General features: G+C 35.0%; 3 protein-coding genes and 1 long non-coding RNA gene across 4 annotated transcripts; 2 read left to right on the forward strand and 2 right to left on the reverse strand.

Annotated features, from left to right (window-relative positions):
* Nucleotides 1-9,563: 9,563 nt before the first annotated feature.
* On the forward strand, nucleotides 9,564-10,591 carry LOC142162355 (uncharacterized). Its single transcript, XM_075218700.1, has 2 exons — nucleotides 9,564-10,139; nucleotides 10,235-10,591. The coding sequence occupies exons 1-2, from the start codon at nucleotides 9,564-9,566 to the stop codon at nucleotides 10,589-10,591; spliced, it is 933 nt and encodes a 310-aa protein (XP_075074801.1).
* Nucleotides 10,592-12,262: 1,671 nt separating this feature from the next.
* Nucleotides 12,263-12,774, reverse strand: LOC107794749 (uncharacterized). Its single transcript, XR_001649983.2, has 2 exons — nucleotides 12,634-12,774; nucleotides 12,263-12,564 (listed from the first exon to the last, which is right to left on the reverse strand). It is a non-coding gene; the product is annotated as an uncharacterized LOC107794749 (long non-coding RNA).
* Nucleotides 12,775-13,278: 504 nt separating this feature from the next.
* On the forward strand, nucleotides 13,279-17,303 carry LOC107794743 (ubiquitin-conjugating enzyme E2-23 kDa-like). Its single transcript, XM_016617266.2, has 6 exons — nucleotides 13,279-13,538; nucleotides 13,657-13,736; nucleotides 14,284-14,398; nucleotides 14,497-14,549; nucleotides 14,668-14,796; nucleotides 16,987-17,303. The coding sequence occupies exons 1-6, from the start codon at nucleotides 13,495-13,497 to the stop codon at nucleotides 17,115-17,117; spliced, it is 552 nt and encodes a 183-aa protein (XP_016472752.1). The 5' UTR covers nucleotides 13,279-13,494; the 3' UTR covers nucleotides 17,118-17,303.
* Nucleotides 17,304-17,966: 663 nt separating this feature from the next.
* Nucleotides 17,967-19,268, reverse strand: LOC107794746 (putative F-box protein At4g38870). The gene has a single exon (XM_016617271.1). The coding sequence runs from the start codon at nucleotides 19,266-19,268 to the stop codon at nucleotides 17,967-17,969; it is 1,302 nt and encodes a 433-aa protein (XP_016472757.1).
* Nucleotides 19,269-22,115: the final 2,847 nt, after the last annotated feature.

Below are 22,115 nucleotides of genomic sequence, written 5' to 3' on the forward strand. Positions count from 1 at the left end.
GTTACCATTTTGTTCTTTGTTTGATGAGATTCTCTTTTACCTATTATCTTGCTTTTATTTCTTTGTGAACCTCTGAAAGTGCTGAGGTTTTGAAATGGTCCTTTTATTCAAGATTAAGTGGAAAAGTGATGATTCAAATTGACAGTTTGCTCTTATTTTTTGGAAGAAAAGGTAAACTTTTTAGATAACCATTCCTTTTCCCAGTTTTTGTTGCAAAGAATATAATAAAAAATAAAGAATTTTGATGATTTCTAGTAGAGTTGATTTGGTTAGATCATGCCAGCAAAGCTAGTCTCTTTTATATTGTGAAGTCTCTGTCTTATGTTATTAGCCGAGAGTCTATCGGAAACAACCTCTTTGCCCTCCCAGGGTAGGCGTACACACTGCCTTTCCCAGACTTCACTTGTGGAAACTCACCGGATATTTTGTTGTTGTTCTATCTTCTGTTTGTTAAAACATCCCTTTATTGAAGCTTTTCTGGGGCGAGCTAAGAGATGAACATATAACAGCTTATGCAAATTGGAAATCTTGTGTTGTGACTACCATAGGGAGGGTCTTTACTCCTGATTTGTTATCCTATAATTCTGTGAAGCATATGCAGTAGAAATTTTATCCACTTCGAACAATCCACTAGCAAAACCATGTGCCAAAAAGTGTATATTTGTGCCAAACACAATTAATGGTTGCAGCAATATGCCAAATTGACACAATCTTTATAGCCCATTTTGGTTGCTGCAATTAAGTGACAGACATTTACTGAATGTATAGTTGTATTCAGATAAAATTGTGTTCCTGTTATTTCTCCTAATGTTGAGTTTTGCTAGGAAAGAGTGGTATTTAGGTTTTCAGTTTCCCTTATTTCTTCTTTTTGGGTAATATATGTGGTTTGAGATCACTATATGTTGTGAACGCACGAGAAATCTGTAAAATAATCATAGGTTACACATTGCCAAACTCCTCGATTCTACAAGGATCTCATGTGTTTTTGTAACACTCCTTAAATCTATAGAAGTTTAAACACTCGCTAAATAAAGAATTAAAAAGGAAAGAAAAAAAGAGAGGAGGGCCCATATAATGGCCGGAAACGTAGTCTTTAGGGCAAAAAGCTTGAAAGCCTTAATCAAAACACAAGTCTGAAGGCTGAAAAATCTTATAGGAACAAAATAGAAGCTTAAACTCACGCAAGCCTCATACAAAAAAAAAGAGGAACAGAACGAGAAACAGAGGCAACAAGACGATTTACGCAGGCAACGAAAATCCTAGGATTCTTTACAAAGCACTAATTCTTGAACCTAAGTATATAAAAGTTCCTATTGTCAATTATCCTAAAGTAGTAGTAGGTAAGAATTTAATAGTTAATTCCCTTCTTCCTCTGTATCAACATTAAATTTCATGTTTAGGTGTAAAACTTTGAAATTAATTAAAATGCATTGGTTGTTGTAGAATCAATTGTTTGACGGGTATAAATTGGACTGGGGCCCACGTATTGGCTCAAGGAGTTTTGAGGTGAGTTGATATAATCCTTTACTAAAGTGGTTTAACTCACAAAAGCACGCATACAAAGTGTTTGATGAATTGCATAAAAGAGTTAATATATACTTAATTGGAGTAGTAAGTACCTATTAGCTTAGGATTATTTTCTAGCTAAAGTTTAGATGATTATTTTGATATATGTGCATAAATTTCAGATTTTTGTGTTATTCTTATATGCGTTTTCATGTTGAAAATTCATGAAGAATCAAGAATCTTTATAAATATTTTTGAATGTTTATTTCATTCTTATGTCATGCCTTACATTTAAGGATACTAGTATGAGTATGTATAAAAGATTTAGACTTGAAAAGTCACAAGAAGAAGTTTTAGAAAAAATAATAATTTGGGAGTATCCTTTATTCTGAGAAGGGGTCATCGTCCAGGACTAGGGTCCTAACAAAGGCGTTGACTTCCTGAAACTACTTGTGCCAAAGTAGGGAGCACACGAGCCGAGGGTCTCGTTGTTGAGAATTTACTTAGCCACGCTAAGGTATGATACATGAGCGCTGAGAACCATGAAGCGAGTGTCACCTCGTGGATTGGGCCTATTCGATCAGGTTGGGATCGAACTCGTGCCGATCACACGGTGACTCAGATAGAATTAAGTAGGGGATAGTTGGAATTCCCAAAGTATAAAGTGAAGTATTTTTTTATAAGAAAGAAAAAGAAAAGAATTTCTTTTAGAATATTCATAAACTGCTATTATGCAATTATTTAGAATTATTCTTATATGCTTTATGCTTTACATGCATTTAGAACCTTTGCTCGTAATGTATATGTTATTAAAGTTTCGCCCCCTGTTGTTGAGACTTACTGAGTACAATGGATGGTACTGATGTTCTCTTTTGGGAACCTACGTTGGTTTGCGGTACAACGTAGGAGCCGATTTTGCAGGCGAGCAGGCTACTGGTTAGGACTTTCTTCTCTTCCAGTGCTATTGGTGAGCTCTGCTTTTGTTCGTGGAGTATTCCTTAGAGTCATATTTATTTAGTTATTTCTTTGTTTACTTAGAGAACTGTTTAGGAAATCTCATGTCCTGAGCAGTGCGTCAGTTTATCAGTAGAGGCTTCATAGACATAGTCGTTAGGTTAAAATTCAGATGTTTTTGATAATAACTTAACAGTAATTTAGTAGTTACTATGAATAAAGTTTTGGAGTTGATTTATTTAAATATTTAAATTAATCAAAAGTATTGGGTTAGAGTATTACCTTGTTGCATATAAAGTTTGGAGTTATAATAGATTTGATAAGCAGAGATGGTTCGCTCGGTCTTGTTTAGTGATCGAGTGCCAGTCTCGACTTGTTCAGAAAATGGGTCGTGACAGTTTTATTGTCGATTTCCTACATTTTGACAGAAAAATCCCCTACGAAATGGATCATATACTAAAAGTAGGGGTGTGCATAGGTCGGGTTGGTTCAGATTTTGTAATTACCAAACCAAACCAATTGTGTCGGGTTATTAAATCTAACGACCAAACCAAACCAATAAAAATTCGGGTTTTTCAATCTCGGGTTTTCAGGTTATTCGGATTTTTTCATTTTTTTTCCTGGTAAAATCTTCGTAGCACAAAACATATAACTTGTGCTCAAAATATTTCTTTAATCCTAGTAAGATACAACTATATACAGTATTTTTCAAGAAAATAATACAAAATATGAGATTTGCTATGGTATTATCCTAAAATATTCAACAATATGGACAATAAAATTATGTAATATAAATATTGCTAATTAAAATGCCATAATCTAAAAATACTAAGTCATGCTAAAATAAATAGACTATTAAGGGAGTATTAATTACATGACTAAACGCTAAAGAAAAAATAAAAACAGGTTATGGATTTTTATCTAAATTATTGCAAAACAAAAAATAGATATTCAATATATTGTCATTCATATTATTGAATTGAATGTCTTTTATTAGCATTAATATTGATTTGATTGTGGTTTGGGCTTTTGTTAGCATTATTTAAGTTACTAATATTAATGGCTATAAAACTTATTGGAACATTCAAAAGTTCTAAGTTCAACCTTGAAATAATACCTTAAAAGATAAAATTGTGAAAAAGTTTAAAAAATATTTATAAATTACATCACAATAAGTATATTTATATATTAAATATATCTAAAATTTCTATTTATGTAATGTCGGGTTGGTTTGGTTTCAATTTGACTTTCTTTAGTTAAAAGCAAACCAAACCAATTATAGTTGGATTTTTTTTCTAACACTAAACTAAATCAAACTAAACTATAGTCGGGTTTTTTTTCTCGATTTGACTCGAATTATCGGGTTGATGCAGTTTGTAAATTTGCTTTGTACACTCCTAAGTAAAAGAACGCAAGCGATCACATAACCCCAAACTTAAAAGTATATTGAAAAGGCTAATAATGCAATATATGAAAAGAATGTAGAGGAAGGTGTGGGGGTTTCGAGGCTAATAATGCAATTCACACTTTGATCAAGACAAATATAATATCCCCTCACACTTTACTCCCAACCTTTTTTATTTTCCTTTCCATCAATCAAAAACAAAATGTCGCACCGCCTTCGACTTTTATTTTTATGAGTGGGTGTAGCTCGTGAATAGTGAAGAGAAATGAAAGGAAAGATGAGGTGAAATTACAACTATATTAAACTGCAAATTTTCTTTTCTCTTGCTTTCTACTCTATTTTAATGTTCATTTCATTTTATTATTATTATTTCTAATTTCTTCAAAACAATATACTAAAATTTATTATAACGGTATACATGACTCTTAGCTCATTTTTTAAGTAGGAAAGTGGATTTATAACCGTTTCTTACGATTCTAATCTTCACTCTTACTTTTTAAATTTATTATTTTGTTTTTAAACAACATTTTCTGCTTTCCTATAAAGGAGAAATTCAATAGGACTATAGGAGAGTGTTTTCAAAAATATATACGGGAAATAAACCCTTAAAGGTTCTATATATAAAATTTTGAATGAACGAGTTTTTCTTCTTCTTTCTATTCTTCTTTTTCTTTTGCTTTCCCTACTTTTATTACTTTTGCCCCCAATCAATTGAATGACCTTTCCATTGATTGGAACTTGGAAGTGAGAAAAGGAAATTATGGTTCACTTTAAATAAGTAACAAATGAAAGTAGACTAGCTTAATGCTTGATAATGTGTTACCTAATTGTATGTAATGGTTGCCACATAATACAATTTCCTAATTTACGAAGGAATCCCTACATGTCGACATTCCACAAAATAAAAATTAAGTAGTGAGGGTTTACACTTACTTCCAAGCAGGGCTGAGGTAGAAACTAAAGTACGGTTTCGACCGAATTTAATAATTTTTATTTAAATTTTATATTTGAATTAAGAATTCTATTACATATATACGAAAATTAAATTCGAAACTCGGTACTAGTACCTTATATCGTTATTCTAGAAATTTAAAATTCATAAAATTCAAATTGTGGCTCGGCCTCTACTTCTTAGGTAGGGGTGTACATAGGTCGGGTTGGTTCGGATTTTACAATTACCAAACCAAATCAATTGTGTCGGATTATTAAATCTAAAGACCAAACTAAACCAATAAAACTCGAGTTTTTTACTCTCGGTCTTTTTCGGATTTTCGGGTTATTCGGGTTTTTTTCCGGTAAAATCTTCGTAGAACAAAACATATAAATTGTGCTCAAAATATTTCTTTAATACTAGTAAGATACAACTACATAAAGTATTTTCCATGAAAATAATACAAAATATGAGATGTGTCATGGTATTATCCTAAAATATTCAACAACAAATACAATAAAATTATGTTATATAAATATTGCTAATTAAAAAGCCATAATAAAAACAAACATAATCTAAAAGTACTAAGTCATGCTAAAATAAGTAGACTAATAAGGGAGTATTAATTACATGACTAAACGCTAAAGAAAAAATAAAAATAGGTTATGCATTTTTATCTAAATTATTGCAAAACAAAAAATAGATATTCAATACATTCTGTTTCATAGTATTGAATTGAATGTCTTTTGTTAGCATTGTATTGATTTGATTTTGGTTTGGACTTTTGTTAGAATTATTTAATTTACTAATGTTAATGGCTATAAGACTTACTGGAACATTCAAAAATTCTAAGTTCAACCTTGAAATAATACCTTAAAAAATAAAATTATGAATTTTTTTAAGAAAATATTTATAAATTACATCACAATAAATATATTCATATATTAAATATATCTAAAAATTTTATATACGTAATGTCGGGTTGGTTTGGTTTCGGGTTGGTTTAGTTTCGGTTTGACTTTCTTTAGTTAAAACCAAACCAAACCAATTATGGTCGGGTTTTTTTTTTCAACACCAAACCAAATCAAACGAACCATAGTCAGATTTTTTTTCTTGGTTTGACTCGAATTATTGGGTTGATGCAATTTATCGGTTTCTTCTATACACCCCTATTCGTAGGCATGTGATTCATTGAACTTGTTTATTGATTTACTTTTATAGGTCAGTAGCCATGGATTCTTTGTACGATATATCTACTACTTCCTTCGTTTCATATCAAATTAGGTACTTTTTTTTTAGTCCGTTCCAAAACAAATGACATATTTTTAAATTTGGAAATAATTCAACTTTAAACTCTTTTATTTTATCCATTTACCCTTAATGACAAGTTTTTATAGCCACACAAATGTTATGACCCCACAAACTTTTTACCCCTTAAGCTTTTAACATCACAAATTTCAAAAATCTTATTCTTTTTTCTCAAACTCCGTGCCGAGTCAAACTAACTCATTTAATATAAAACGGAGGAAATACTACTTTTTGCTAGCTCATTTGTAATTATTTTCTTGCCTCTTGATTTTTAGAACAGTTAGCTCTTGAAGCACTTCTTTATGTTAAGTTCCTTTTATTTCAAACATATCAATTATGATTCATTGAATTATTCCTTAAAGATTTTTGTGAAAATATAAATTCTTAACCTTGTCTGCTTTACTCTTTCTTTAGTTTTATTTCGTTATGATAATCAGTCGTAGATACTTCCAATATGATCGTCTTAATTCAGAAAGAATTACTTTAATTCTGATCAAGTAATAATCATTTTTTTTTTTTTTTGTGAAACAATATTTCATGATTCCAGTCCACTTGTAAGTTGTAACGACTCAATTTAATTTTAGAAAATAATTATCATAAATAGACACAGTTGTGGACTATTATTTTATGCTCTCAAAGTTTAACATAAATTTTAATGATATTACCGTGGAAGGCATTACGATTGTCACTAACCACACTGTTGCCCCACATTTCGAAGTTTAATATTAGAGAGGTTACAAAAATAAAATAGAAATGACATAATAAAGTGACAACTCCTGAATTTCTGTTCAACATTCAATGATATTACTAATCTTATTTACCTGAAACACCACAATAATGGATTAAAGTTGATAAGAAAAAATTTATTAGAGAAATCTAGTTATCCAGATTGTTAGGGGCGTGTGATCACAGTTCCACATAAAAAGTAAATAAGATGTTGGTATTAGAGCTAATGGTTTGACGGGACTATGGAAATGGCAGGGAGTGATGTGTGATGCCCGGCTTAGTGTCTTTGGCCGTATACGGAATTTACGACCTTTATTAGTAGCTTTAGAGACGCATACACAATTTTTGGATTTCGATGACCGTGAATACTCAAGATCATATGGGTAATATACACTTAATCTCCAAATTAGCTCATAGTGTGTGAATAAAGTCGCACATGAAAAAAAAAACTACTTATAAGACAATACCAAACTATATTAAAAGTATTTTTGGTTTGTTTTAGTCCAACACATTTTAGAAGAATGAGATTATGAAGCTTGAAGGCTTAATACATAGTTTACCACCAACCTTTGGCCCAAATCTTCCTTACACATTTTATGTGAACGATAATAACCTTACACAAGAAACCTTTTTAAAGTGTATCTAGTACCCACCTCCTTTGACCAAATCCTGTTAATAAGACATCTGTGTATGTCACGCGTTTGACTTTACTTAATTTTAACCCATTACGTTATAATAACTAACCCGACCCTACCCGACCTTAACTGACCCAAGTCAGTACTCAAAATCTGATACATCTAGAGGGAGCTACTGTAAAGGCGATTCCGGTGACCATCTCAAGCTACGCTTTCATCGTGGATTTATGCGGTTAATAGGTTAGTAATTTTCTTCTCATTGCATTACCCGTTTATTTTAGTAGTGGGTGGGTTGAACCTAGGTTTTTTTTTGAAATTTCTTCTATTTTGCTTAGGGTTATCGAACTTTTAAAATGGGAATCTTTTGTCATCGTCGATATCACTGTGAAGTTGTCGTCTTGTTGCCTTTACAGATAGTTTTTTTTATAAAAAAGATTTGTCTTGCATTTGCAAGCCATGTGTAAAGTTAGGGTTTAACTGATTATTGTAATAGCATTGCTTTGAACAATGTGATATGCTCTTGTCTTTATCTCCACTTTTATATTTCATCTGTAGTTCTTTATTTTCAATTGTTGCATGTGGAAAGTCCATTTATTTGTCCCTTATTTATTTGCAGATAATGTCTTTTAAAATCATTACCCTCAGGTGGTACCATGATGGGGTATTAGTTCTTGGTAACTTTGCTCGTTATGTGGGTGGTAGTCAAACATTGACTTTAGATGTAGATGTGGATTTACTGTCTCTTATTGAACTGATGAACTACACTAGGATCTATGACTTTCAAATGTGTCTGAGTTGTATATTTGTCCAATGGATAGGACAGATAAATTGGTAAATATTCTCACAGGCAAGGATACTTTAGACATTTGTAATGAATTGGAAGATGGGGATACCTTAGATATTTATGTGACTCATGCTGCCCCTTTATGTGTTGTTAACATAAATGAGGCTAGTAAAGGGGTTGGTGGGTCTAATAGTGGAGCTTTTAAGAGCACAAATGTCTTAGAAGAAGAGGAAGATAATGAATCTGAATCTGAATCTGCCCCTACTCATGAACCTACCCCTTCCCCTTCCCCTTGCCCTTCTCCTTCTCCTGAACCTGCTCCTGTCCCCGCACCTTCAAGAGAACAAGAGAGTGGAGTAGATAGTGAATCAGACTTTGATAATAGTGAAGGTAAGGATGACAATGAGAATGATTCAGACTTTGACAATAGTGATAGGGATAAAAGTGATGGAGTAGATTTACATGTTTCTGATGACAAGGATTATGGATCTGATGTTCATGAAGAATTTGTAGAGTATAAGGATGAACTGAAGAAGTATAGGAGGAAAATGAGTGAAAGGCCAAAAGATAGAGGTGATATTAACCTAGGTGATGCAGGAGTTGATATTGGTTTTGATGAATTAAGAACTGGTAGCAAGCAAGATAGGTACACAGGCTTAGTAGGGACAGATGAGCCTTACTTTGGGTCTTCAGATGCTGAAAGTTTTCCTTCAGATGCTGAAGATGAATTTGATGAAGAACATAAGGAGAAAATAGCTGCCAAGAGAAGGAAGAAAGCTCTGATATTTGGTCCAACTGTCAAGAAAATAACCTAGGAGTTGGGGCTGATTTTTTAGAGTGTTGAACAATTTAGGTTTGTTGTTAGTAAGCATGCAATTCAGAAAGGAGTTCAAATTAAAAAGTATATTAATGAACCTGGTAGGGTGAGGGTAAGATGCATGAATCCAAAATGTTCATGGATCTTGGCTGCAAGCAAAGATGACAAATCCAACAATTTTAAGGTAAAAAGGTATTGTCCTGTCCACAAGTGTACAAAACAAATAAAAACAAGCTTTGCAACTCCTGACACCTAGCAAAGCATTACAGGGATAAGATTGTGTGTCAACCAAATATGAAAGTTTGGGAGCTAAAGAAACTCATTAAGGATGAACTGGACATGTATGTTGGTAGGCAGGGGCGGACCCACGTGGAGTCAAGTGAGTTCATATAAACCCGCTTCATCGAAAAATAACACGGTATATATAGGTATATTTTTGCTGTTTTCAGACAAGTAAAGGTATAAATATAATTTTGAACTCACTTGAAACAAGTAAAATGCCTAGCCTGTTGGTAAAGAGGGTTCAAATTTTCCACATGGTCCTGAGTTCGAAACCAGCTAATCACATATGGCCTCTAATTTTTTTTTTGAATCCGCTTGATAAAAATCCTGGGTCCGCCACTGTTGGTAGGTCTACTGTACATAAAGCTAGAGCAAAAATTCTGAAGGAGATAATAGGTGATGTGCGTGCTGAGTTCAAAAGACTTTATGATTATAGAGATATTCTGTTACAGACAAATCCAGGTACAACTTCTGTTGTGAAGGTAGAAGATCAAGGTGAAGGCAAGCTTGTCTTCAATTCATTTTATGTTTGCTTCTATGCTATGAAAAAAGGATGGTCTGAAGGTTGCAAAAGGATAATTGGCCTTAATGGTTGTTTTCTGAAAGGCATTTGTAAGGGTCAACTTCTTTTAGCAGTATCAAAGGATGGAAATAATCAGATGTTTCCTATAGCTTGGGCCATTGTAGAGGTTGAGAACAGTTTCACTTGGACATGGTTTCTGAAGTGTTTGACTCATGACTTAGAGCTTCAAGATGGAAGGGATCTTACTATCATGTCTGATATGCAAAGGGTGAATATATTCTTCTGTTTCTGTTTTCTGTCAATATTTATTTTTTCTAATTTTTGTTTCTGTTGGCAACTAATTCAATTCTTTTTATGTTTAAGGGATTGCTTAAAGCTGTATCAGAAGTGTTGCCTGAAAGTGAATATAGGTGGTGTGCCAGACATATATTAGCAAATTGGTCCAAAGATTGGATAGGATTAGAGAGGAGAAACAACTTCTGGAGGTTTGCTAGAGCATCATGTGTGGCAGAACTGAATTTTCACCTGGACAGTTTGAATATGCTTGGGAATGGGATATGTGAGAGCCTCTTGAGGTATAACAAGGAAACCTGGTGCAGAGCATACTTCAACTGTGATAGGAAATATGATATAATTGACAACAATATGTGCGAGACATTTAATGCTTGGATACTTGCTGCTCGGCACAAGACAATTATCACAATGTTGGAGGAAATTTGAGTGAAGATGATGGAGAGAATAGGAAAGTTGAGGGAGTTTGCAGATACATGGATATGTGATATATCCCCAATTGCTATGAAGGTGTATCAGGATAATATTGCCCAATCTATGAGGTGTACAATCAAGTGGAATGGTGAATATGGCTATGAGGTTGAGGATACCTCATTAAGAGTGGTGCTGAAGCATTGTGTGAATATGCAAGCTCAAACTTGTACATGCAGGTCATGGATGCTGAAGGGTATCCCTCGTGCTCATGCCATTGTTGCTATGCATTTCAAGAACCTTGACCCAATTAACTACATATCTCACTGGTACCACAAATCCACCTATCTGAAGGCATATTCAATATTCATCCAACCTGTGCCAAACATGCAGATGTGGTCAACATCTACCAATCCACCAATTGAACCCTCACCAATTAAAAAGATGCCTGGCAGACCAAAGAAGAAGAGAAGAAGAGAATAAACTGAACATCCTACTTCTGGAAAGGTTTCAAGAATGGGTATGGAGATAACATGTTCAAACTGTGGTAGATATGGACACAACAAGAGGAGATGCCCTAAGAAAGCAAGGCCTACAGATTCTACTCCAACAAATGCTTCATATATACAAAAATGTGGAGAAAAAGGAAGAGGAAGAGGCAGAGCAAGAGGAACAGGAACCGTTGCCAGAGCTTCAACTCCAACTACTTTTGCCCCTGCTGCTGCTGGTAGAGGAAGAGGAACTGCTGCTAGTAGAGGAAGAGGAACTGATAGTGGTAGGGGAAGTTCTGGGTTAGGACTATTTCAATCAAGCAGTGGGTTCGCAATTTTTTCTGTTAGTTGTTCAAAGTTAATTTTATATCTTGTTTGCTTTAATAACTTTACTGCATATTTTCTGTTTTTGGCAGTCTGGTGGAGGTAAGCCAAGAGTGGTCTCTCATGGTGGTGAAAAGAGGTTCTTGACAGATATTCTGGAATGTGCATACAAGCCAAGAAGTGGTGTAAAATAGAATGGTAGACCAGCCATTACTAGAAGACAACTTGAAAGTACTGCTGCAACTCGTTCCAGAACTGCCGCATCTCAATCCAATTTAAGTCAAGCAAGTTCATCATCCCAGCCATCCAAGAACAACCACTGAATTTTGTTATTGTCACTGTTAATTTATTTTGAAACTGCTGTAATTTCCCTTTAGAACTGTAATTTATTTTGGAACTGTTGTTAGGTTAATTTGGAATTGCTATTTAGGTTTGCTGTTAGTGTTGTTATTTTGTTAAGGCAGCCTGCTGTTATTTTGGTATGCTGTAAAACTGGGCAGCGTATATTTTTCTTAAGGCAGACTGCTGTTATTAGGTAACTGTAATGAACACCTTTACTCTATGATGAAATATATTTTTAGTGTTGTTTGATAATTTCTATGTGTCTTTAGTGATGTATGAATGCTGTTATTTTGGTATGTTGTTAAGCATTTGTGCTGTCATTTTTGTATGCTGTTATTTCTGGAAAATTTCAGCATTTGAGTTGTATATCAGTCACTATTTGACTGTGTTTTAGTGTTTTATCAGTCACAATTTGAGGTGTGTTTTAACTGCACTATCAACTCACACAGCAACAAAGTCAAACGAAACAACATTAACACTTTCCAAAAAAAATCATTCAACTCACACAACAACAAACTCAAACAAAACAACATTAACAATTGCCAAAAGATTTCATTCATTTCTAACAAAAGGGATACAAAATCTACCAAAAAACTTCATTCATTTTCTTGCATTATATAACAATCTTTAGAACTACCTAACACAATCAACTTCAACACAATTGCAATTAAAATCAGCACACAATTTCCTCCAATTTCTTTGGTTTCTATTTTCCTTCAACAATGCATCAAATGCCCTCTTTTTCTTCAGCAGCCCCAAAATCACCATTTTCAAGTGCTCTGGAGTTGGGGGGTCAAACCACATAAAGAAATTATATGCCGATCGATTGTCCCTCTGAAAAATTGAAGAGAAAAAATTATTACTGAATATAAAATCGATAAGAAAAGTACAATTCATATTTACCTCATAAAATGGACATCCGTAAAATCGATGACCCGGATTATCAACATTTCATGACTGTATCACCACATCTTCTTCACCACAATAGCAAAATTTTCTCAGATTATGCATTTTCCCAAACCTTAAAATTGAGCCCTAGAAATTTAACCCTTTGTCAAAAAAGAGAAGGAAGAAATAGAAGAAGATTGTAATATTGTCTTCGAGCTTCAAGAAGAGGAATAAATTTTGGATTCAAGAAGATAAAATTTTCTTCAATTTAGAGCTTTCAAGGAGGAAGAAGAAGATGAAAATCGGGTCCTAGTATAGATAGAAATGGGTTAAGGTCCTTTTAATCTTTTAAAAAGGGTCGTTGGAATGTGTTTTTGATCATTTATTAAAGACAAAAATTATCTTGAAATACTGTCCACACGTTTGGTCCAATTTGTATTACACACGTTTAAATTTGGTCAAAAAAATTATATACTAGGCCTACTTTAGAAAAGTTACGTATATAAGATTATTATGGTCCACAAAAAAATATATAAACAGAATTTGGGCCATAGGTCGGGTGACAACTCGTAATTTTCCAAGCTTGAATAATACGGGGAAATGTGGATAGGATTGGAGATGGTAGGTGACAAAAGCAGACAGATGAAGAATCTTGAAAGTTGCAGAAATCTTAATTGTGATTTAAAATGTCCAAATTTAATACTTGTACAATTTTTTATAGGACAAATCACAGTATCATTATTATCTCTACTTCCTTCTTCCCCTCTCTCTTGTCTGAACCTTTTTACTACTACTTGTCCAAACAACTCTTTTTTCCTCTCTCTCCCTCTCTCTCTCTCTCTCTCTAGAATCATCCTAAGAGAAAAAAAAGCAACCATGTCTTCTCCAAGCAAACGCCGTGAGATGGACTTAATGAAATTGTGAATCTCTAATCAGTTCTTATTAAAAAACTAATCTTTTTTTGTTGTTGTTAAAATTGGAGTTTCTATTTGTTTGATTCTTTTTTAATTTTCTGTTTATTTTACTTGTCTGAATTAGGATGATGAGCGATTACAAAGTAGAGATGATTAATGATGGCATGCAAGAGTTTTATGTGCATTTCCTTGGACCTACTGAAAGTAAATTCTGCTCTACCCTTTTCTCAATCTTCTTTCTTTTTTGCCTATTTATTAAAGTTTTTAGCTTTTTAAGCCATTTTCCTTAGGAGGGTCTTTGTCGTTTCTAATTAGTGATTGAAATTTATGGTTGCTGTTCTTTTCTTCTGATGGTGTTTTCTTTTGGTGGGGGTTATGATTCTTGATCAAAATTATTTAAGAAGTATGGGGGGAAAAGTGGACATTAACTTGGGTAATTAATGTACACACAGATGTTTGATCTTTTGATTCTGTTTGCCCTCTATTTGTGAAAGTGAATTAGGATTTTGCTGTTGTAATTAGTTAATAGTTGTGCTTTTTGGATCCTAAATTAGAAAAGATATAAAGGAGTGATCTTTTGGAGCTCTAGTTACTATTTTTGCATATATCAGCTGACTGGCTCTTCACCAATGAGTCTTCAAGTTACATCTTTGCATTTAGTAGAATTCAATTTGATTTTCTTTTTTGCAAAAGTTGTTTTGGATGTGGCGTTTTCTTCAGTTTTTGCTCATACTTGAGGTGATTTTTGTAGGTCCGTATCATGGCGGTGTGTGGAAAATAAGGGTGGAACTTCCTGATGCTTACCCGTATAAATCTCCATCCATTGGTTTTATTAACAAAATCTACCACCCAAATGTTGATGAGATGTCAGTGCTAATGCGCTTCATTGCCATAATTATAGGAGATTTCATCGTTCTCATTTCTTTAATGAAAGTCTAAAATTTCATGAATTATCTTTTTTCAGGTCTGGCTCAGTTTGCTTAGATGTTATCAATCAGACTTGGAGTCCCATGTTTGGTAATCTGAAATTACAACACTTACAAGCATAATTGGATACTACTTACTTGATAATTCTTATTAGCTTTTCTAGTATTATCACTATGAGAAACTTATCTGGTATTAAACAACTTGGCAGATCTGGTAAATGTGTTTGAGGTGTTTCTACCCCAACTTCTCTTGTATCCAAACCCATCAGACCCATTGAATGGAGAGGCTGCTTCCCTAATGATGCGAGACCGGGCTGCATATGAACTAAGAGTTAAAGGTATTGACTCCTAATGCTTTCATATTACTTCAATCAATTGCAAGGCCAAGGGAGGATTAGATTTCTTGGCGGTCTGTAGGTGTACGCATGGTCACGTATTTGGGGTGGAGTAGATTAGGCTTAAAATCACAATCTTAATGGTTTGGTCAATTTTCTGGAAATTTGAGTAATTTCCTCAGTATCTATTTGCTCTATAATTTACCACTAGCATTCTGTTATAGACAGTGTATTCTATAAGTAACGTCTGTCACATTTTCATGTTTAGTGCAAGTTCTGATGAGGTGTCTCAATCGACACGCGTCAAATATTAGGAACTCCGCTTATTTAAGCTGTAGAAGCTATTTGATATTCGAATTGAAATTTAGGTTAGTTGTTGTTGCCTTGAAACTAGTTAATGATAGTAGTTTACACTGGAAGGATATAGGAGCCAATTGCCAGAGAACTACAAGCAGATGGAAGTTAATGGCCCATGAATCAATTTTGTCCCCACGAACTGCTTAAAGAAAGGCTAGCCTTGTAGTCAGGGCACATAGTATTAGGAACCTTGTCCGTTCTTACTCTGATTCAATATTCCATTCAATCTAGGAATAATGTTCAACCTGGTTAGATCTCCTACCTTCTCACAATAGGATTTACTCTGTGTGCTGTTTAGGAGAAGCAAACAAATTCATCCATTCTGTGTGCTGTTTAGGCACAATCTCATTCAAATCTATTGTCTGTGGTGTCTAATGATGGAAGCATCTCAAATGACATCTCGAAATGCACCAACTTTTGCTTTGCATCTATTTTCTAGTTTTCATGATGATATTATTTTTTCTAATGGTATATGTTGGTGGTACTGATATTGTCTCTTTTCGTCCTCTTGGGCCGAGGGTCTTTCGGAGACAGCCTCTCTACTCCTCGGGGTAGGGGTAAGGTCTGCGTACACACTACCCTCCCCAGACCCACTAGTGGAATTTTATTGGGTCGTCGTTGTTGTTGTTGAATGCACCAACTATTGGCTTAAGAGCTGCCTTCACTTTCTTTAGTGAGGAAAAACCATCTCGGTGTGTAAAAACAGAGGCTATTCCAATTCCAATTGGACATTATTTGTTGAGCATATTCTCTTTTGATCAAGTGGCTAAATGCCCTTCTTCTTTACTATCCTGCGTTTGAAAGTGGAGAAAACAGTGGAATATGGAAGTGCAACTTCCTAAAATTGATGTGCTTGTTTTATACGGATTTTTATTTGCTTATTAGTTTCCACCCTTTCTCTCACCTCTGACTGGTAAGAATTTATGGGGCGACTGGATGCATCTTGGCGTATCTCGTATGTGTTGTCATGGCTATTTATGAAACATGAAGAGATTCTCGTAAGTTGCAAGGTTAATGTATTTTGCTGTTTTAATAATGCCTTGAGTGGAGAAAGCTTATTATTTTTAGCATTTAAGTAATGTTTATGGTATAGGCGTGTGACATGCCATAATGCTAAAATTTGACGTGCTTGTTTACTGGTGAATGTCTCCAGCTTACCCATAAACATCTGCTTTTGCCTTCTCCTTATATGTGATTACTTCATAATGCAGTATTCCCTGCTTTCTGATATAAAAGATGCAAGTTATGACCCCTAAGTCCTAATTAATGCCACAGTTTCTACTTAATTTTCCTTTCAAAAGTGAAGGACATGAGATTATTTCTTTCTTTTTTTCAAAAAAAAAGGTGAAGGGGATGAAAATGAGATACTCCTTGGGCATTATCGAAGCAATCTCACCTTTTTTTAAAATTGTTAAACAGATAGCATCACTCGCTCCTGATTTTCTTGTAGCCGTTCTCTAAAGAACGGGAGGAAGGAAAAAGAACCTTTTACCCATAAAAATGGAAGTTGATGCTGTTATTATCACAAGTCATTCTCCCTTAAGAGGATTAGCATGAATAGATATTCTTTGATAAGTGGATTAGCTGAATAGAAATTTGGCATCTTCGTGAAAGTTATATCTAACTAGGCGTTGCGTTCTCTAATGATGCACGAAAATTTTCTATATTCTCTAATGATGGATGAAACTTTTCTACATTCATACTCATGTCCCACAGGTAAAAGTGGTGATTAATATGTTAGGAGGTTGAACCTTTACATTAAATTGGTAAGTATTTTGCATTTTCCGAAGAGTTCAAGATGTAGTATTAATATGGCGTTAACGTGCTTGCATCCAGAATATTGTCAGAAATATGCAAAGCCTGAAGATGTAGGAGCTGCCCCTGAGGAGAAGTCAAGTGATGAGGAGTTAAGTGAAGCGGAATATGATTCAGCTGACGATGCAGTTGCTGGCCCTGTTGATCCATGAGCCTCTCTGCTGATTTTCATTCACTTTCTGTATCTGTAAATGATGTTCTTAGTTCTGTTTAAAATCAAGTTGACCTACAAAGTTCAAGACTATTCATTGGGGAAAGATGCAAAACAAAGTTCCCCTTGTTTATTAGTTTTTAGCTTCAATGTAAATAACTTCACCTTTTAATTTCTTTGTTCTTGATATTGCTGTTATTTGTGTTCTTCTTTTCCCTTTTTTGGGTCTTCCGGGGGGGGGGGGGAGAATAATTTGGAAATGAACGGAAAGGAAAAGCCTTTCTTGTAAATACACGGTGGACCAGAAAGCTATAGGAAAGACTATAAGCAATTTACTTCAATTAAAAATAAAGCCTTATAACTCCTGCATAACTCAACTTATAGTTTAGTTTTTGTATTTAATTTCTGTGGAAAATAGTAAAATAGGATCTAATATAACTTTTCTATTTTTGGTTTTCTCCTGGAAGCTGATTTATGACCATTCTTAGAGGATCTTTCTCAGAAACAAATTTTGCCTGTACAAGAGGTGCACTAAAAATATTTCCACAAAGTTAAATGAATAGGTGTCTCTGGTACAGTCTTCAAGAGTGTACCTTTCATCCTATATAAGTAACTAGTATCAAGTATGAACTGCTACAATATCAACAAGGAATAACCATTTACAACCATAGAAAGGAAACTCAAACTCAGATAACAAACTGATACTCCTTTGTTCCATTACCCCCTTCAGTTATGTGCCCTACCATAGCCATGTTACCACACAAAATCTGACAACCTCTTATTGGGCTGTTTTGGTCTTCGGCTTCTTCTAAGCACAACCACCCCAGGCTCAATTGCATTGACATCCTGTTTAGTCATCAGAGCTCATAGCAGGGTCCATACTTGAGTCCATAACAATAACATGGGTTAACAGGCGGCGTTTGAAACGATGTATAACATCAGTTGGAGGTTTGCATAGTAAAGCTTCAAGAGAGTCATTGTTGTATACTTCAAGACAAGATATTTGAAAACATTCAGGAGAAACCATACCAGGAGACTTGCCAATAACAAATCTCTGAAACTTTCCAACAGATTGATCATAAGAATAAATAGGGATATAAGAATTATTAGCTTTAGGATTAGCCAGCAGTATCTCACCTGTTGGAAGGTTACCAAAACTACACCAGCTTTCCCTATTACATCTTACCAGTTCTTCAGGTAAGGTCATGGAATGGTTGATCCACCTACTGCATTGTACATCTTTAAGTTCCCATAGTTTCAACTCCCTCAGTTTCCATGGTTTGGTAGTGGCCGAATCCAGACATCCCACAGCCAAACATCCGTTGAATTGCATCAATCTGACTGGTTCAACAGTTATTAAGCGAGTAGCTGCAAAATCTGCTGGAAGGAAGATGTTACCAAACTTAATCTCATTCAGGTAGAATGCAGATATAGAAACTTCCATTTCTTTCCCTAGGAAGCGTGTATACACATACCAACACAGAATTCCATCAATACAAACACTTTGCGGGGGCAATAACTCTAGATTTACTTGAATACTCCTCACCCGATTCCACGAGCTATTTGTCATGTCCGCTCCTATGGTAAGAATCTCTGCTATAACAAGAGGTAACCTGTTATTGCAGTAACTAAGGCTGAGCAGCTTGTACGAGCCACTGATGGGATCAAAGCCAAAATGGAAACGAGTTGATCCATTATTGCAGTAAAACTGAGGGAGTGGGAGCTCAATTGTTTCACCAGTGTACAAGTTGCAGATAGAAAGGCCAAGAGATGGGGTACAGAAACATAACAGGCCATTAATGACTTGTGTGAATTTAATTGGTTTATCTTCTCCACATTCATAATCAATCCGCTCGATAAAAGGAGATTCACCTTCCCATCCAATGGACTTCTCCTCAAGACAGAGCCTTGCTTGTAACAAGCGCGACCACAAAGATCCCAAAGACACAGTGGAGATGACAATGCCCAAGTTGCGAACGTGATGCAGTTTCATGAATTCGGGGTCAGAGATGGTCGAGCACCAGGCCTTGGAGACGCACTTGCATTGGTATAGAGGCTTCAATGGCAGCCATAACAGAACCTCAAGTACCATGGCTTCAGGTAATCCCTCTAGCAACAATTGAGCTGCAATACATGCCATTTTCTTTGCCATTGCTCGCACGACTTCTTGCCGAGGGTCTTTTAGAAACAATCTCTCTACTTTCCCGGGGTAGGAGTAAGGTCTCCGTACACACTACCCTCCACGCTTGTAGGATTTCACTAGGTTTATTATTGTTGTTATTGTTTGCTCGCACGACTTCTAGGGATTTCTCCTACAAATGAATGCAAAAAGTAAAACACTTATCTTGTACATAAAAATATGTTTTTCCCTCGATAGCAATATTTTGAGAATAACCTTATAATGAATAGGGTAACCTAGAAGAACATCCATTTCAATACCATCTAGAACAAAAAAGTGAGAACTAAAATCAGTGTTCTTAAAAGTAAAAAGCGAAAAATAAAAAGGCAACACTCCTCCTGGGCAGACTTCTTTGAAGTAAACCACACAATTTACAGAAAACACAAAATTTACAGGACAAATCGGATAGTACTTATAACAGCAAAATTACGATTAACTTCATTTATCTCAATATCAAATAAACAACAATGACAAAGTAATCCTAACAATTCAAATTAATATCATTAAGATGTACTGTTTACAGGTCCATGGACAGAAATTTCCAGAAGGAAATTGATTTTCAATTTTCAAAAAATCAACCATACAAAAGAATTAACATGCAAAATTAGCGTCTTATTTAATTTCTTTAGGAACTGTACTGATATTTGGCAGTAGTTGGAAATGTCATATATTGATTTTCCTAACAATCAACTTTTAAACAAAGAATTCGAGGATTAACAGAAAATAGATCTCTGTTACCTCCTCTTTATTTTTCATTTCAACTTCTAAAATCACATCCAAAGAAGCGATTGCGTTTGACTTGCTTTATCATTCACTGTTCGAAGTACATGACTTTTTGAAGTCGATAAATATTTTTTAACCATTGAGTTTTAGTTATAACATGAAGTTGACACCTTAAGAAGCATTTCAAGAGTAAAGTAAGAGGACCCTCAGACTCAGAGGCATCGAAGTGACTGATTGTAGCCTAAGGACTAAACGTGAGATTATTGAGTTTAAAAAAGCAGCTAAAGCTTCTGGAAATGTCAATGCAACAATAGCAAATTTTCATATAACTATGTATCACAAATTACAAGTCAACAAAATCAGTGTAAAGAAGAAAAACCTGGACAGGGACAAAGCTCAGAAGCAACACTGAAGCTGGCAACTCTTTCATTGGTAAATAAACAAACACAAGAGATGGGGAAACAGATGCCGGTGAAATGCGACCCTCGTTTATTCGTACGGACAGAATCCCATTCGCTTGAATTTTTGTCTCTATTTGTTTAATTCTAGTACTAGTATTTTCTTATTATTAGAAAAGTTTTTGCTAATCACGATTCCTGTTAAATATAATAATCATAGTTTATTAAATATTTGACGAAAATCAATATTCCGCGATTCATGCTTATTTTTTGACAAGCTTAGAGGACCATAACTAATCAGAAAGTATATAGTTAAGCAATCATTTTGAACATGAGGAACCATTTTTGTCATTTTCTCTAGTAAACTATATGTCCCCTTTTATTTCAGACTTGATCATTTCTTGTGGAGAAAATATCAGTTTAGTCTTTTTCAAATATATATGGTATAATTAATTTTCTGGTGTTTGGTTGCCATTTGCTAGGATAAGTGCCTTGTAACTGTGCTCGCCAATTCATAAAACTTCTGTTTGCCTAACTTCTAAACCAAAAAAAGAAAATCTCATAGTAGCAAATTACAACTAACATACCCAGTAGTTTCACAAGTGGGGTCTGGGGAGGATAGAGTGTACGCAAACCTTACCCTTGTCTTTAAAATGCAAAGAGATTGTTTCCGTGAGATCCTCGGCTCAGGAAGGGGAGAGGGGAAGGGCAATAACAAGCAAACCGAACTAACAACTAAACCAAAAATACGAAACTAGCAAAAGGTAATGCATTCAGAGAACCAAAACACAAGACAACAAGTAGTAATAGAAGATTAGGGGTACGAAAAAAATACGGAAGGCACTAAGTGGTGTATCAAAGCTACTGCTACAAACAAGGACAACATTCGACTACCTAACCCTTTACCTTAATTCTCACCATCCACACCTTCCTATCCATGGTCATGTCCTCGGTGAACTGGAGCAACATCATATCTTGCCTAATCACCTCTCCCCAATACTTCTTCGGCCCGCCTCTACCTCTCCATTGGCCCTCCCATGCTAGCCCCTCACACTTCCTCACCGGAGCATCAGTGCCTCTCCTCTTCACATGCCCCAACCATCTAAATCCCGCATCTTGTCCTCTACAGGGGCCACACCCACCTTGTCCCGAATAACTTCATTTCTTATTTTATCTAACCTGGTATGCCCTCACATTCACCTCAACATCCTCATCTCCGCCACCTTCATCTTCTGGATATGGGATGTCTTGACCGGCCAACACTCCGCCTCATATAGCGTAGTCGGTCTGACCACCGCTCTATAGAACTTACCTTTAAGTTTTGGTGGCACATTTTTATCACACAAAACACCGGAAGTGAACCTCCATTTCATCCATTCCACCTCAATACGGTATGTGACATCCTCGTCAATCTCATAGTAGTAAACTAAATTCAAATAATATTCCGAAGATCAGAACAGCCTACTACTAAATTCAAATAATATTCCGAAGATCAGAACAGCCAGTGGCCAATTGCAAAAGGACAATTGTCGGCGATTGTTTCATAGCGATATCAAAGAGAGCACGGTATTTAGCGAAGAAACACAAAATGCAGACGAATACGGCTTAGTTTATTGAGAATTGATTTTGAAAAAGAAAAAAAAAAGGAAGAGGTTGCATGTAAATAGGGCGAGCACCCTTTGGCAGCTTTTCATAATCT

This window comes from Nicotiana tabacum, chromosome 7 (assembly GCF_000715075.1).
Source record: "Nicotiana tabacum cultivar K326 chromosome 7, ASM71507v2, whole genome shotgun sequence".
NCBI lineage: Eukaryota > Viridiplantae > Streptophyta > Magnoliopsida > Solanales > Solanaceae > Nicotiana > Nicotiana tabacum.

Excerpts from the sequence above, each read along its gene's own strand:
- LOC107794743 (XM_016617266.2), top strand. The coding sequence starts at position 13,495 with ATGTCTTCTCCAAGCAAACGCCGTGAGATGGACTTAATGAAATT. Across the intron at positions 14,399-14,496 it reads CACCCAAATGTTGATGAGAT|GTCTGGCTCAGTTTGCTTAG; the intron begins GTCAGTGCTAAT and ends ATCTTTTTTCAG. Across the intron at positions 14,797-16,986 it reads ATATGAACTAAGAGTTAAAG|AATATTGTCAGAAATATGCA; the intron begins GTATTGACTCCT and ends GCTTGCATCCAG.
- LOC107794746 (XM_016617271.1), bottom strand. The coding sequence starts at position 19,268 with ATGGCAAAGAAAATGGCATGTATTGCAGCTCAATTGTTGCTAGAGGGA.
- LOC142162355 (XM_075218700.1), top strand. The coding sequence starts at position 9,564 with ATGCCTAGCCTGTTGGTAAAGAGGGTTCAAATTTTCCACATGGTCCTG. Across the intron at positions 10,140-10,234 it reads TCATGTCTGATATGCAAAGG|GGATTGCTTAAAGCTGTATC; the intron begins GTGAATATATTC and ends TTTATGTTTAAG.